The sequence below is a fragment of the Uloborus diversus genome, chromosome 2 (genome assembly GCF_026930045.1).
Source record: "Uloborus diversus isolate 005 chromosome 2, Udiv.v.3.1, whole genome shotgun sequence".
Lineage (NCBI taxonomy): Eukaryota > Metazoa > Arthropoda > Arachnida > Araneae > Uloboridae > Uloborus > Uloborus diversus.
In genome coordinates this window covers 171,523,891-171,539,798 of record NC_072732.1, presented here as the reverse complement: position 1 = coordinate 171,539,798, position 15,908 = coordinate 171,523,891, and the positions used below count along the sequence as shown (strand labels likewise).

Below are 15,908 nucleotides of genomic sequence, written 5' to 3'. Positions count from 1 at the left end.
CTGCTTTCATTCAAATTTGCAACACTGAGTGCATTAAGGAGAACTATTTTAAATAAATTATTCCCCTCATGCAAGTTGATAAGCTAAGCAATGTGTTAAGGGGAGATATACTTTTTTCTTGTTTTGGCTGCATTTTTATGCCTAAAATGAAAACTAAATTTTCGTAAATACTTTGACTTAAATGGAGTACGTTCGAGACATAGAGACAACTTTGTATGAAAAAAACTAAATTATTTTGATACTGAATGAAAATTTAGAGATAAAGGAATATTCGAGTTATTTAGAGTCGACTGTGTGTGTGTGGTTTTTTTTTTTTTTTGCTGTTGTGTAGCGTTAGACTGTCATATGCCAGAAGACTCTTGCTGCTCCGGTTGTTGCATTATACACACATGTGCTCTAGATCCTAACCTCCTTAGTATTTTATTTGGCTAATAAACTATAGTTTTTTCATGTGCCAGTCTTTGCCAGATTTTGTCTTTATATTTCTGATTCAGGGAGGTTCGACAAAGTTTTGCAGTACTTTCCTGAGCGAGGGCATAATTTCCTCCCCTTGCAATTAAGACTTTGGTCTGATAGCAAAATATATGAGAACATATGACCACATATACACTGGATGAAGGCTTCGACTGCATTAAATCAAGCACTTTAAGATTTGACAAGTTTACAGTTTAGGAAATCTCTTCCTCAGACATTTTAGACTTAAAAACATGGATAAATGCTCATTACAAAAAGTTACTGCATTATCCAAGAGACCAAAGGTAAAGAGGTTGGGGGGAAAAAAACTAGACCTATTTCCAAACAAGTACATTATATAAATTTATGTATATAGAAGACAAAACAGGATATGTTGAAGGATATTCTACCATAAACGATCCGATCCCCACTCCCTACCTTGATCATGTCTTAAGTCACAGGCTGTTCAACTGCCCACAGATCCTGCCCATCGTGTGGAGAAAGTACTGATTAAAAAAAGAAAAAAGAAAATATGGACATACAAAAGATGGTGAACTACGTTTCAGTTCAACGGCTCGCATTTGAAGCCAAAATTTGCAGGTAGCGACATTGAACTAGAGTTGAGTGATCATGAAAATTAGCTATTATAATTATTTTTTATGTTTCTTTCATTGTTTTTTACCTTGAAGTATTTTGTACATTTAATATTAAATATTCAAAATGTGTTGCACTCATGAACTAAACTACTATGATCCTTAAAAACTTTATTTATGTTCATGCTAATAGTTTACTTTATTCATTGTTTAATTTTTGTTAAAAAAGCAATTTTTGATATTTTTGCATTTAATTACTGAAAAAGTGCTGTTTAAAACTTCTGAAACATTTTCCACACATAAAGCAAAAAATTTTCCTTTCAAAATAATTTTTGAAATTTTTTTATAAATTTTTTTTAACATGAATTTTTAAAAATTTCTTGAAAAATTTGTAGTTTGTGACTTATGCCCTTCCAACATAAAACATTTCAATTTTGCTATAAGCATCATTAAAAAAAAATTCTTAATCTTTCAAGGTATGTGAAACATCCTGTTGCTCGCATTTTTGAAGTAATCATGGTGAGCATGGTTGGTGTCACCATTGCTTTTCTGATGACTTTTATCTATTCTGGCCCTGATGATTGCTTAGATATCCAGTATCCTATTCAAGTATGTCAATTATTTTGTGTATCATTATTATGAAATTTTTTTTTTTCTCATAGTTAATGAATTCATATTTCACTATATACATTGTTCAATCCATTGTTTTTCATCCAATTCCTCTGGCTTATGCCTTTTTGACCAAACAAAGTAAAATATTTGTAAAGAGTTAAATGCATATTCTTTAAAAATCTCTACCATCAGCTTTACGTGATATTTTTTCCAATATTATTTGGTTCTTGTCCCTTCTCCACCACAACAATTGAGCTTATTTTTATTGTGCAATGATAAAACAACTTTTAATATACGTGAAGCTCAAATATCTAAAGCGCACTATTTGTGGATTATTAAATGAATAATGAAAATAAAATTAATAAATCATCTATTCCAAATAGCTTAACAAGCACTTGAATTTTGAACTTTTTTTTTTTTTTTTTCATTTTAAACCAACTGTTTATCTTGGCAGTAAAATTCTTTAATGTAAATAAAAATAAAAATCCATTGTGAATGATCCAAAACATTTGAGGTAATGAAGGCATGTTTATTTGTGCTATAAAAATGAAAAAAGGCATAATTCTATTCCAGGACAAGGACAAATCATTGGTTACGCTGAATTGTGAAGCAGGTACATTCAAGAAAGTTTGGTCGATATGGTTTCAAACTCCTGAAGGTTGCCTTAGAAGCCTTCTCCACGATTCAGATGGTATTCATTCATTCTAATATTACGTTTGTTTCGTACTCATCCAAAACTGATCTGAAACAATGATGAAATAACTAAGAAAATAATTGAATTTTTACATCTGTGTGTGTGTGAATTTGAAATTTCTAAGTCAGTTTTAGACATTGATAAGAAATAATAAAACATTATATCCATATCAAAATAAACAGTGATTCACTTGTAGGAAGATTTTCAAAAACAATATATATATATATATATATATATATATATATATATATATATATATATATTTCAAATATTAAACAAATTGTAAATAATTAATGATGAGAAAAAGGAAAATTGCAAACAGCTATTAAGTAGAAAAAGATAAAGTATGAATCCAGAGCTCATCAGCCGTGGAGGATTCATTAAATATGGTCAAAAGACCAAAATTTTTAACTAAGAACTAAAAGAGAATGTTTAAGCTCCAGTACATGCAATATAGAGTAACAATGGGCAAAAGCACCACTTGTTAAACTAAAAACAATGAACTAGAGCTCAAACCTAAAACTAAAAGCAGGGGGTTTCGTTTCGACTAATTAGGAAAAACAAGTTCCGATAATTAGCCTTCCACGGGACAGTACCTGCCTATAACAAAATTGTCTTACCTTGAAATCCACGTAAACTCAGCCCAATCCATTGTTCAACATGATAAAAATACATTCCAGTTGTCAACATAACATTAAAAACATAAAAACATATCCAGAAATCAATCAATAAACATACCGAGTCGCCTGTTTCCCGCGTGTAAAAAATTCATCCACCCCGGTGATTCATAAAAAATGGTTTGTCACAGTTGTATCATACATTTACACAGTTAAACAGTTTCAAAAGAAGCGAAATGCTCATCGAAGGCTATACTTAAGCAAATGTTTTCAACTAGATTTTTAGGGAAGTCATTATTAAAAAGTAAGTTTTTGAGTACTGAAATTTCTTGCTTAAATGCAGAAATGGTATTGCAAATTCTTTTTATTCTGATAGCTTGCGAAATAATAATTTTATATTTACTTGGCTTTTTAGTTTTGCTGCGTTGCGCATCTATGGGCTCTTGGTGTGGTTTTTTCAATATTTTTCACTTATATATATATATATATATACAGTGGCTCCCAAAAGTTGTTCGTACACCTACGACTTTCAATGAAATAGGACCCTATTCTCATTGGTTATAATTAATATTTCAGAGTAGATATTTAATTGCAAGATTTACGATCAATTTTCAACAAAACTACATGATTTTTTTTTAATATTAAAACTTAATTTTTTAAAAATCAAAAACTAAAAAGTGGCGGAAATTTTATCTCACAAAAGTCTTCGTACACTTTAAAAAATGTCTATATATTATTAAATAATCTAACTTTTTATTAAGTAATTATTTAGTAGAATATCATGCTGTATCAACAACACCTTTTAAACATTTGGGAATAGATTTCATTCTTTTTTCTTTCTTTTTTTTTGCGTAATTTCTGAGTAAGTGTTCAACCATACTTCGAGTCTTACTGTTTCTAGCTCTATTTTCGTTTCAAAGCTGTATTTTCGTAATCTAGCCTCCATATATCTCTAAATATGTTACATTAAGCTCAAATCTGGAGATTGAAGGGGTATTTTCTAAAATTTTAGGACAATTTTTGAGGCACTAGACACAAACGTTGGCTTCTTATCTTGATAAAAAACAAAGTTGTTTCCGATAACCAAATTTTTGGCTAAGAGTTTGAAATTGGTTTTTAAAATTTTTAAATGTACAGCATGATTCATTATTTCATCAAAAATTTTTTTAAACTACCAAGTCTTGATGCTGATATGCACCCTCACACAAGACTTTCAACGTCCTGATTTACTGGTCCAACTAAGTTCTAAAGATTAAATTCCTAATTTTTTCTTCTGTTTACAATTATACAACAATTTAACCAAAAATGTTGAATTCATTTTTATCTGTAAGTAAGACGTAATTCCAAAACGTTTCAAGCATATTTATCATTGATTTTGCGACGAAAAGCGTAAGTTTTCTGTTTTTCGCATGGCCAAGAAAATTTCTGCGGGAAGAGGTCCCATTTAATCCAGCTAATCAGAGAACTTGGCGAACAATTTTAGGTGAAAATTAAATGTAAAATTTTTCATTTAACTCTGCAGAAACTTTTACAGCACTCAAATGTGTATTTTTCATAAAAATTTTTACTGTAAATCTCTGATCACGCTTTGTCAACTTTGCCGGTTGACCTTTTCTTACCTTGTTTTCGGTCCGATTCTTTTCTTTACAGCATTTTTTCAAGCACTTTACTATAGAATGGAATAAAATAACTAATTTAGAGACATTTCAAACCAATTTACCTGTGAGAAAAAAATTCAATTTCGAATGGTGTTTTTTTTTTACGAATACAAGCCATTTTATAGTAATAATCTCAATATTATGGAATAAATAAACAAAAAATTAAAGCCAAATGACTTTTAAAGGTCAACACAATGTAAAAATAATAAAAAACTACACATGATAATTTTAATCATGAATTTATTCGAAAATATTTGAGTGTACGATGATTTTTGTGTTGTATTATTTTTCCGTCTCTTCATTTTTTGACCCATTTCAAAAAAAAAAAAAAAGATCCGCCAATATTTTGAAAAAACTACAGGGTTTTATTTAGAATGATATAGGAATGATGTGAAAAAATATTGGACTTCATATTCAAATTCAGTTTTGTGTTATTTTGGTTTTACTAAAAAATTTCTAAGTGTACGAACACTTTTGGGAGCCACTGTATATATATATTTACCGTAGAACTCTGTTAATAAGAAATCACTGCTAAAACGAACATTTTTTTTAATTGAGTTTGGTTTACTATTGAACTTAATTGAAAATTTCACGGATATTACGTAGTACAAAAAGATACAGTTAAGACAAACAAAACTTCTGACCTCTCCACGGAAATATTTCCTGATTTAATACTTTTTTTTCTGATACTTTGTGTCATTGCAGGAAGCTCACCATGCATTTTTAGTCCTTTGAGTAATGTCCTACCCATTTTTAACTATCAAGTGGTGACAGCTATTCTACCTTTTCTACCCCCATAGCAATGAAAACTTTAACTGAAAATGACTGTGGTCGATGCAGCCCCCTGAGTATTACTTTCTCATTATCCCCGAACCAAGCAGCTCTGAAGGGGGTGGGAGGTGCTCTGGACGGCATTAGGCTGGGCTATTGTTAGAGCCAAGGCATTTCCCCAGGGCTGCCACTGCCGACTAAAAAAATGACTGTTGCGACTATTTTGAAGAATTGCAGACTATGGCAACTATTTTAGCCTAAACTAAGACAAAAATGACTATTTTGTAAAAAACTGCTACTATTTCAGCCGAAATGGGACTAAAATGTAAAAAATATTACTGATGTTAAAAAAATGGAAATTAAAAAAAAAGAAGCTTTAGCTTTCAGTATCAACTGCTGAATTTATCTAACTTTGAACTCACTTAGGTATGTCAAATTATGGGAAAAGTTGCTTATTAATAACCGTTACAGTTATATGGGGGCTAATTAAGGATCCGAATGCCAATTAATCGACTGTTGATAATCAGCCGAATGATCCTAATGATTGTTTTTAATACTTCCGATTTCTCATATCAAATTTTCTCAGATTTCTCAAAATCTGAATCAAAAATTAATAATTTAAAAGAGTAAGTTGTAAAATATATGATGTAATCATATGTATAGTTAGAAGAAACAAAATTACTGAAAAAAGAAAAAGACATCATCACAAGCTGGAGTGAGGATACTTAACTTAAACTAATTAAATAATCCTTCAGTGTTTCATTCAGTTTTACGCACTTCGTTTTTACTCTATGCACTTACGCACTACATGCTATAGTGCTGTTTCCAGAAAATTAGCTATTTATTGTCAACAAATGTATTCATCATAGTTACTTATTGAAGGTATGCTTAAAAAAATATATTGGAACCAAAAAATTCCGCCGATCATTTGACAGAAATTTACCAATTATGAATAATTGGCAAAGTGACCGATTAATCAACACATCCTTAATTAATACTATTTAAAAATAATGAAAGACTATTTAAGATACTATTTTCCTTGTTTGGCGACTATTTTGCAGACCATTTTTCATTTAAGAAGCTACTAAAAAAACTATTTTGATAACCATAGCTCAGTGGCAGCCCTGTTTCTCCCACTATTGCTATTCTGAGAACGAAAGGATTGAAACTCATCAGGGAAACTCATACTGCTGCTGTTTACCTTTAGGAATAAAAGTCTATCGTTTCATTTGGGGTGTATTGCCACCTGTCCCTTTCCCCTGCTCTATTTTCACCTTTCTCCCAATAGGTTCTTCAGTTATCGCTAATGCAATTTAACACAATAAAAATGCCTGTCCCACATACTTTATTCTCCCTAGAACATCAATAAGGCAGGTTATTTCATGTTGTAACTTAGCTTATCTTTTCTGGTTCATGAAAGAAAAAAAATCCCTAGTATTTATCCTGACAGTCTATGTTTCTTATAAATTAAATGCTGCTTTTTCTGGTAATCCTTTTCAAGCCATTGGTGGGTGGCATAAAATGAAAAGCACTATCAGCTCATGAAACGTTAGACACATAAATGACTGACAATGTATTATGTTATATAACAAGTATATACATAGTAAATTATACATATCTATTTTTTCTTCCCATTTTACATATTTCCGGTTGTTACGAATAACGGCTAATGCAAACAAAATCCTGGATTTTTGACATTTCGTCAACTGTATACTTTAAATATTTATATTTTAGGAAATATAAACTACAACTACTGTCTTATTCTTAAAATGCAGTTGTTTCTTGAACCTCTGCGTAATATGGTTACACATGATTTAAGTAAGAAAAAAGGGTGCTTGAGGATATAGCATCAGGAGATGTTGCTTTGGAAAAAGAATCATAATTAATTTACTCTCATTTTAACAATTTCACAAAAAGAATATCTGAAAGAATAAAAATGAAAAAATTATCTTAATTTTTGGTGAACCATGAATTTTTTTTAGTTTTTATGCAGGAATAATAGATTTTTTCCTTTTTCTATTTTTCTTTTTCTTTTAAATTCTCGCTAATGTTTTGTATTCGTAAATTTATTGAGGATGCAGTAAGGTGGTACCAAGGTACATGGGGGAAAAACTTTCTTCAACTAATCTTTTGTGGCACCCCCTCAAATGTGCCAATAGACTAGAAAATGTGATTTGCAAAGTTTCAAATCATTTCGATGATGTTAACACGTGCTGCAAAGAGGCTTAAGGTCCAAAAAATAGTAGATTGCATCTGTAAACCAAAACTATTCATTCTAAAAACTTTGTTCTGGTCTCATTTTATAGTGAATTTTATTCTCTTTAAGTTAAATTCTTGTAAAGATTCATTGAACATTATTCAGGATTTTTCAAGTCAGGTGGTAGCTAATATCCTCAGAATTGCGTAAAAAGAATTAATTATTATAATATAAATTGTTTGTGTATTAGTTCTTTTAGTTGATGGTTGTAACCACTTTACAATGTTAAGTTATCAGAGCAAAAACAGCAATATGATCCAGAAATATATAGAGTGAAATCCCGTTACAACGAATACCAATACAACGAAATATTTGCTTCAACGAAAGAAATTTTCAGCCCTGATTTGATTTCCATTACGTTGCTTGAATTTCATTACTATTAAAACCTTGTTACAAGAAACAAAATTTCTGGTAATTTGAAGTTCGTTGCAATAGGATTTTTCTGTTCTATAATTATGTCTTGAAAATTCAAAGCTAAAACAAACAAATGCATGTAAAACTTATGAAGTGAGCTGTAGTGGCAATAAATACAGAACATCGCTCTCCTCCTCAGTGCTAAGCGCTAAACAATAGCTTAAAAATCCCAGTCTTTTAAGGGCTTCCTGCCTTTAGAGAAAGGAAAAACTATTTTTCCAAGAAAAGTGATCTGCGTTCTTAGAAGGAGACTTGTTTTATGGCTTTTGTTAAAAGGAGTCATTTTATGGCTCCTTTCTGCAGTGCATGTTGCTACCACATCTTAAACGTTGGTTTAAAAGGAGTTTTGATTTGCAAAATACTTACATCCACTAGTCCTCAACCTCATATTTTTCAAGAATTTCAGGATGAATAGTAAAGATAAAAAACAATTCAAAGCAGGTATAGAAGATGCAAAACAAAATAAGCAATCCTAGTGAAATTCAAGCTTTCTTTTTGAGAAATAAAATTAGTTGCAGCCTAGGGATGGCTATAAGGAATTCATTCCACTTTGCTTAGCTTATTTAGGGAGTTTTTCTCCAAACAACATATTTTTTCGAGTCTATTCACCACATCAGATGACTGACAAAAGCCATATGACATAGTGAGAAGCAAAATGGATGTAAATGGACTATTTAAAGCTCCTTATAAAATTTGTGCTTCAAGTTCAGATCCTAGGTAGGCTTTCATTGAACTTTTTTTCTAAATCATGCTATATAACAACCCCTACCAGAGCTACTAGTACCTTCTCGTGCCCTTAAACAGAGGAAAGGTTCCCCTATTATTTGTAATGATTGTTTCTAAAATTTTAATCTTGTCAATTACATTCCTTTGCTTCTCACTGCCTCAGATACTCTTTAAAAATATATCTTCTCAGGAGTCAGTTTTCCTTAATTGATTTAAAGATAAAAGGTATGGAAGATATTTGGTTGTTCATCATCAATATTTATGGAAAAGTATGGTTTATTGTCTGCGATCCAGCTTTGGCCCCCAACCAAGATCTACAGTTAGAAAAATCTTTGGTTCAATACAAGAGTATTTATGAAGATAATGTAGACACAGAACTACGTAAAATAACTAACCATTTTCAGTCCATGAACTCAGAGAAGGTTGCATTTCCCTTCTTTGATAATACTTAAAAAAAAAAAAAAGATCAAAACGAAGAAGATTGCAAGATTAAAACAGGGTTCGTACGGGTCATGGAAATCCTGGAAAGTCATGGAAAAAAAATAAGCAAATTTTAGACCTGGAAAAGTTGTGGAAAATTGAAATTTTCAATCTAAGTCATGGAAGTTTATTTTCAGTCATGGAAAAATATTTTGAGAAAAAGTAACAGTAGCTAAAAAGAGCATTAGAAATCTTGGGTGATTTGGTATTGCACCATGAAATCTATTTAAACTGGAAAATTGAACGATCTCAAAAAACATTGCATCAAAGTTCGTTTCCATTACTCCTAAATCTTGATTTTAAAATTTATCATAGTTTATCTCAATTTGTTGAAGGTTTTGGACAATCTTTAGTCATGCGATAGTATACAGAAATAGGGAATTCTAATGCTCAAAAACAGTAGTGCTCAATATACGGCCCGCAAAACTAACCCATGCGACCCACTGGTACGTTCAGTGTCATTATTCAAACATGTTCTGGAATTTCTGAACCTATTAATTTATATGCATTTGAAAATGTACAAATAAATAAAAAAGGACATTTAAATCAAAATATTTATTTATTATGAAATGTTTTTTATTTTTTTATTTTTTAAATAAATATCTGGTTTAGAAGCATTAATTTATTAGAGAATGTGCTTTATTTTAAAAGAACCAAAAAATTGTCAAGTTGACACTAAAAGGCAACTTTTGAAGCAAATTCATGAAACTTAGTAATGGTTCATTCAACCTTTTCCCCAATCATTATCATTCTGTCTGTTTATAAAAAAAATAGTCTACGTTTAAGCATCATTCACTGTAGTTTTACTTAATTTAAACTTATATGATGAAAACAGGTAAGAATTATTCGAGTCATGAAAAAGTCCTTTAAAAGTCATGGAATTTTTTCATCTAAATAGAGTATAAACCCTGTTAAAATCCGAAGTTGGAGATAATGATTGATGATTGTGATGATAGGGGTTCAAAAGCACAGCTCAATCTGAAAAAAGCTTAGTTTATTGGACTAAGAAGTAGATTTTTTTCATTTCTCCTCAAACTTTTTTAGACATTCAATTTTTTCAAAGAGTTTCGAAATCGATACAAATATTTTAAATACTGATCTTGATGAATAGTGTGAAAACCAATATTATATTAAAGCTAAAAAGATAGGAAACAGTTTACGGGTTGTCAGTGGCAAAGCTGAAACAGGTGTAAAACTAATTTCTAACTAAGAAGTTTCTATTACAAGTTATGTCTGAATGCAGAAACATTTTTCCACATTGATCAAAATCTATCAACTTGAAGCCATGACCACTTTAACTTCTCAATTAAAAGCATAAAAATGTAATGGAAAACATAATGATGCATAATTTAACAGTGTAAGTAATAAAATGCATTGGATTTTTTTTCTTTTTTTGTAATTTTAACTCTTTGCTTTCTCTTCTGAACTGCTTAGTTCCTTTATTTCAAATCAGCAATTTGTTGCATTTAATTTTTAAAGTACCTCCAAATGAAGCCTTTTTAATGGATAAATTTAAATCAACAAAGAGCAAATTAGGACTTTGCATGAAAATTTCTTATTGATATCTTCAATGCCCTGTCCTTCTGTAAATTTTGTTAAAAAAAGAGATAAGATACCTCATCCCGAGAATAAAATTTCCTATACAATGAGAACAGAACGAAGTTTCTAGGATGAAAAGTTTTGGTTTTAAAGAGAAAAAAACTAAGATTCTTTGTTAAAAAATGCTGTTTTTCGTAACTTTAGCCTCTTTGCGGCATGAGTTAATATTATCGGATTAAGCTGAAACTTTGCAAATCATGTTTTCTAGTCCATTGACACACTTTAAGAGGATGCTACAGAAGAAATTCGAAAATTGATTTTTTTGTGACCACCCTAGTATGCAGTTGTATTTTAATAATTTTTTTTAACTTATAACTACAGGGCCTAAAATTCAGTTTTTTAAGTGCCCAGGAAACTCACCTCCAAGCTTTTTGTGAAGAAGATACTATTTTCTGGGTGAAAAAAAAAGTGGAAGTGATGTAAAGTAATATAGAAATATTGCTAGAAAATTTCTGCTTTTTATGTATTCCCACATTGTAAAATTTTACTTACATTTGATTTTTCTTTTTCCCCCTTAGTTACTAAGTTCAAAATTTAACTGGTTGCCATACATTTATTCCATTAAATGTATGGAAATGTTCCAAAATTCAACATTTGTTTTAAATTTTAATTTTAGTTCATAATGGTATTAAAAAAAATTATCGTTTCATCTTCTAATCAAAAGTTTACTTCTTTAGACTCTTAATTATTACAAATACTATCACTGCTATTTATCTGATTGTTAATTATTGAGAAATTGTTATGCTACTTTTATTTAATTATCAATTACTGCAAAATTCTATTACTACTTGTCATAGGCGGATTTGAGACTCAATTCCTGGGGAGGCAGTTTTTTTTTTGGGGTAACATCTTTATCCCCCCCCCCCTTGTCTTTTGTCTTTATTTTCTGTGATGCATAAGGTCATGCTTCACATTTTGTGTGTATCGCTTTTATTAATGTGTGGCATGCTGTCCTTTTTGAATTGGACCTTAAGAGGGCGACTGGTATCAAGAGTGACACAGAGCTTCCTTTTAAATGGGATATAGAAAAACTCCAATTTAAGGGAATCCGGGGGTTTCTCCCCCAAGGAAATTTGGTAAAAAGGATATAAAATTCTGCATTTTGAAGCCTTATGAGGGGTAATTGGATAGACAAAAATCTAGGGAAAAAATAGGCAAATAAAATTTTTTTAAAAGTTATATATATTAAATGTGCTTTGTAATGTAAGTTAATGTTTAATAAGAAATGGTGAACAGATTTAGAAAATAGATAACAAAAAGTTAACACAGTGCCCATTTAAACAATGGAGGCAGTGAGAAGCAAAGGGATGTAAGTGGACATTTTCAAGTTTTAAGTAAAAGGCATTTAAAGTTAACGTCCTTGGTAGACTTTCATTGAAAGGTTTTTCTAAATCATGCTGTACAGCAGCACCTACCAGGACTACTAGTACTATCTCTTGCCCCAAGATATAGGAGAGGCTCCCGTACTGTTTGCAATGGTTATCTCCAAATTTTTATTTTTGCCACTTGCATCCATTTGCTTCTTACTGCCTCAATTTATTATTTATACACTTGATAAGAAATAGAATTGAAGCACATTTTGCTTAGAAGTTTCAAGGACTTATCAAATTCTTTTCAAGGTAGTATTTTTCCTTTGTTTTTGGCTTCTATTTTGTTAAAATAATTGTTGATTATTTTAAGTATTGCAGCTGAATGCATAGCTCGTTTAGCCTATATTTCTATACTTGCACAAATGGTTTTCATTTTAAAATAGACACATTTTCAGCAACCCAGAGAGTTTTTCTACTTCTAATACAGTGTCCCCCCCCCCTCCCCATCAGAAAAGGACATTAGCTCTTCTATAATTTTTCTCTTCAGAAATATTCAAAAAAGAAAAAAAAAACAATCATGTTTTTTGTTTTAAGGTATTGGAAGGTGTGTTATTACTATGTATAAAGTCCTCCCAAAACTGGGGGGGGGGGCATTGCCCTCCTTCGCCCCCCCCCGCCCCCCCGTAAATCCGCCCATGCTACTTGTACATTATTGTATACTATCAACAGATTTTTTTAAAGTGATTTTTTGATTTGATAATTTTTTATATAAAAATCTGAGTGTCATTTTTTGTTTCAGCCATATGGAGTTTTATGACTTTGGGATTGTTCTTCCTTGCTTACTTCTTTCTTGGTTGCTGGACTTATGGATTAAGTGTATCTAGCGGACTTTTTATTCCAACTCTAATGATTGGAGCAGCTTGGGGTAGAATTTTCTGTTATGGAATTGTGACAATATGGACGAAACTTGACCTTGATGCTGTGAGTGTACAATGTTTCTATTAATTTGAAATGTAGACTAATAGCATTGCCAATTATGTGTTAAGTCATATCACATATTTCTTCACTTCGAAACTGTTAGCATAACCATATATTTTAGGTTCTTGGAGCAATTTCGTAAAAAGATAGAGTGTATTTTAATTGTTTAAAACTCACCAGTAAATTCAAACTAGTCTGAAAAATAGATTCCCGGTTTTAAAAGACGTAATTTATCCGGCGGGCGTATGTATGAAATCCCCAAGTAACTAAACACCCGACAAGTAAATCACGTGTTTCTCCCATCGGCGGACGTGACGTCAGGCCTCAATGAGTTGAGGATCTTTCTGCTGGTAGCAGTCAAGAATGCAAATTTAAGAAATAGCAACAGTTTAAGCAGGGGTCGAAGTGGTCCTATATATCCTATATTTTCTATATTTTCAAAAAAAGTATGAAAATCGTCCTATATTTCCTATATTTTTGGAAAATGTCCTATATTTCCTATATTCCTGCTTTTTTATCCAATTTATTTCTTTAAAACAACAGTAAATAAACTATCTGACTTCGGATTTTTCGTCAAAAGTACGTGTGCAAACGAATTTCAAATTAAGAAACGCAACTCATTAAATCCTGCAACAGGCATCTTCTCTCATTGGCTACAGCAATATGACGTCACTGTTGTGGGTGGAGTTTCGAGAACGAATTCTGAAGTTGGTTTTAGAATTTTGCGTTTGGCAACAGCAGTTTGTTTTGTTTTCCAGCGTGGTTTTTTTTTTCGGTTTTTGTTTTCGCCGGTATATTTTTGTGTTCAGTGCATTTTCTGATCGGAATGTTCTAGTAGTCTTTTGCAATCTTTTCTTTTTGTGGAATTTTATAGAACAAAATGTCTGTATATTTGTGCTACGAAGCATTGGTTATTTCCTGGTAGTTCTCAACACAAAGACGGTTTTTATTTATTTATATAAGCTATGTTTGTGACACTATCTATCCCTGCAAAAATTGTGAGTTGCTGTGTTAATTATCAATAAATTTCACTTTGTTCTTTTTTTTTTTTTGTCTACAAAGTACACTTTTTTCAGAAATACTTTCAACTAAGGAAAGTCATTTCAGGTGTAAGTTATAATTTTGTTTGAGGGGTTTTTTTAAACAAAATCATTGATAAGATTAAATAAATAATATGTATGTATTATTTCTTTTTTCATAGCGAAACTATTCATATAATGTGTCCTATATTTGTCCTATATTTTTTGTGGAAAATGTCCTATATGTGGCAAGTCGATCACTTCTACCGCTGTTAATGGATTAACTGTCAGTTGCTTTCAGATGCAACAGATGTAAATTTTGACGACGTCATGTCATTGCGTCGGGGTAACAGAGAAGGTTTAAATAGAAAGTCAATCAATCAATCGATCTCTTATGATTTGCTTCCGTTCTGCAGACGGTGTGTTTTGATTTGAGCATGTGCGCTCAATAAGATTGATTTATCCACGCAGAGAACGTGGAGGTTTTCAGAAATGTTGTAACAAGATTCAATAGCCTGCTAACAGAGCAGGATGTTCTAAAACTGTGCCCTACAAGTAATGAAGGAGTTTTTTTTAGAAATATAAATTTGAAGAGTTGATGTTTTTTTAAGTATTAGGCCTAACAGGGCCGGAAGGTTCGTCTGGCATATACTCGATTACGGAGCCGGTCGGACTGGATTGAATCCACTATATGGTGAGGTAGACTCTGCTAGTGGAAGGTTCCTGTTTTGCTTGAAGCTGGGCAAATAATTTCCTGTGCTGCCTCTTCAGTGACATGGGTGTGCCTAGGATTGGTTGACCATGGATTCTGGTCTGCTGTCCACGAGTGGACATTTTCAACTTGTCTGAACATCCGACAGATGGATGTTGCCTTCGTTGTTTATGCGTGCCAAGTTTAAAGTATGGACTCCCAGTGGTATGATTATTTAAAATAGTTTTTCTGGACAGCTACCATCGTTGTGGCATGGCGTAGGGTAAATGTTTAACAAATATTAGGAACGTTTTAGAACTGTTGATAATTTTTAAGTAATTGAATCTTGTGATATTTCTCTGTGATATTTGTTTGTTGGGGGGGAGGGGGGGGTTATTATATTTGTATTGTCAATAGGGGATTTACCTTTTATAAATGTTTGATTGTTTTTGCCTATTTACATTTTACACATGTTTTTTGAATAAAATGTTATTTAAATTGAAATTCAGTTTCCATTGCTTCATTTCTCCCGAACTTACCATTCCACATCCGTTGGTCTTCCTTTAAAAGGCCAACAGAAACCTTTTCCGGCTCGATAACAATTCTGTGCATTTTTTCACTGATTTACTTTCATTAGTATGATATGCATGATCTGTAAGTCTTTTTGTTTTTAAAAGAAAGAAGGGAAAAACTTTACTTTCGAATGACTTTAGAATACATTGTGCAAGTTTATGTGTTTCAAAATTTCAAAACTAATATTAAATATGTTTAATAAATAACAATTAAAAAATAACACTACTGTGCTAACATATTTCTTTTTTCTCTTTGACATCAGAGCTCTTTATGCTATTCAAAATTTGCTATTGTTGGAGCTGCAGCAATGTTAGGTGGCGTAGTAAGGATGACCATCAGTTTGACAGTTATTTTAATGGAAGCTATTGGAAATATTACCTTTGGATTACCTATCATGATAGCAGTTATGGTTGCAAAATGGATTGGGGACATCTTTAATGAGGTAAATATCTGATAAATTTTT

At 31.4% G+C, this 15,908-nt stretch overlaps 1 protein-coding gene across 1 annotated transcript in view; it reads left to right on the top strand.

Moving 5' to 3' along the window:
- LOC129217483 (H(+)/Cl(-) exchange transporter 7-like) overlaps positions 1-15,908 on the top strand; it is a 67,454-nt gene that overhangs the window by 32,719 nt on the left and 18,827 nt on the right. Inside the window, exons 14-17 of the mRNA XM_054851790.1 lie at positions 1,523-1,655; positions 2,232-2,349; positions 12,984-13,165; positions 15,708-15,887. Of these exons, the coding sequence (XP_054707765.1) occupies positions 1,523-1,655; positions 2,232-2,349; positions 12,984-13,165; positions 15,708-15,887 (613 nt within the window). The remainder of the gene's footprint in view (positions 1-1,522; positions 1,656-2,231; positions 2,350-12,983; positions 13,166-15,707; positions 15,888-15,908) is intronic.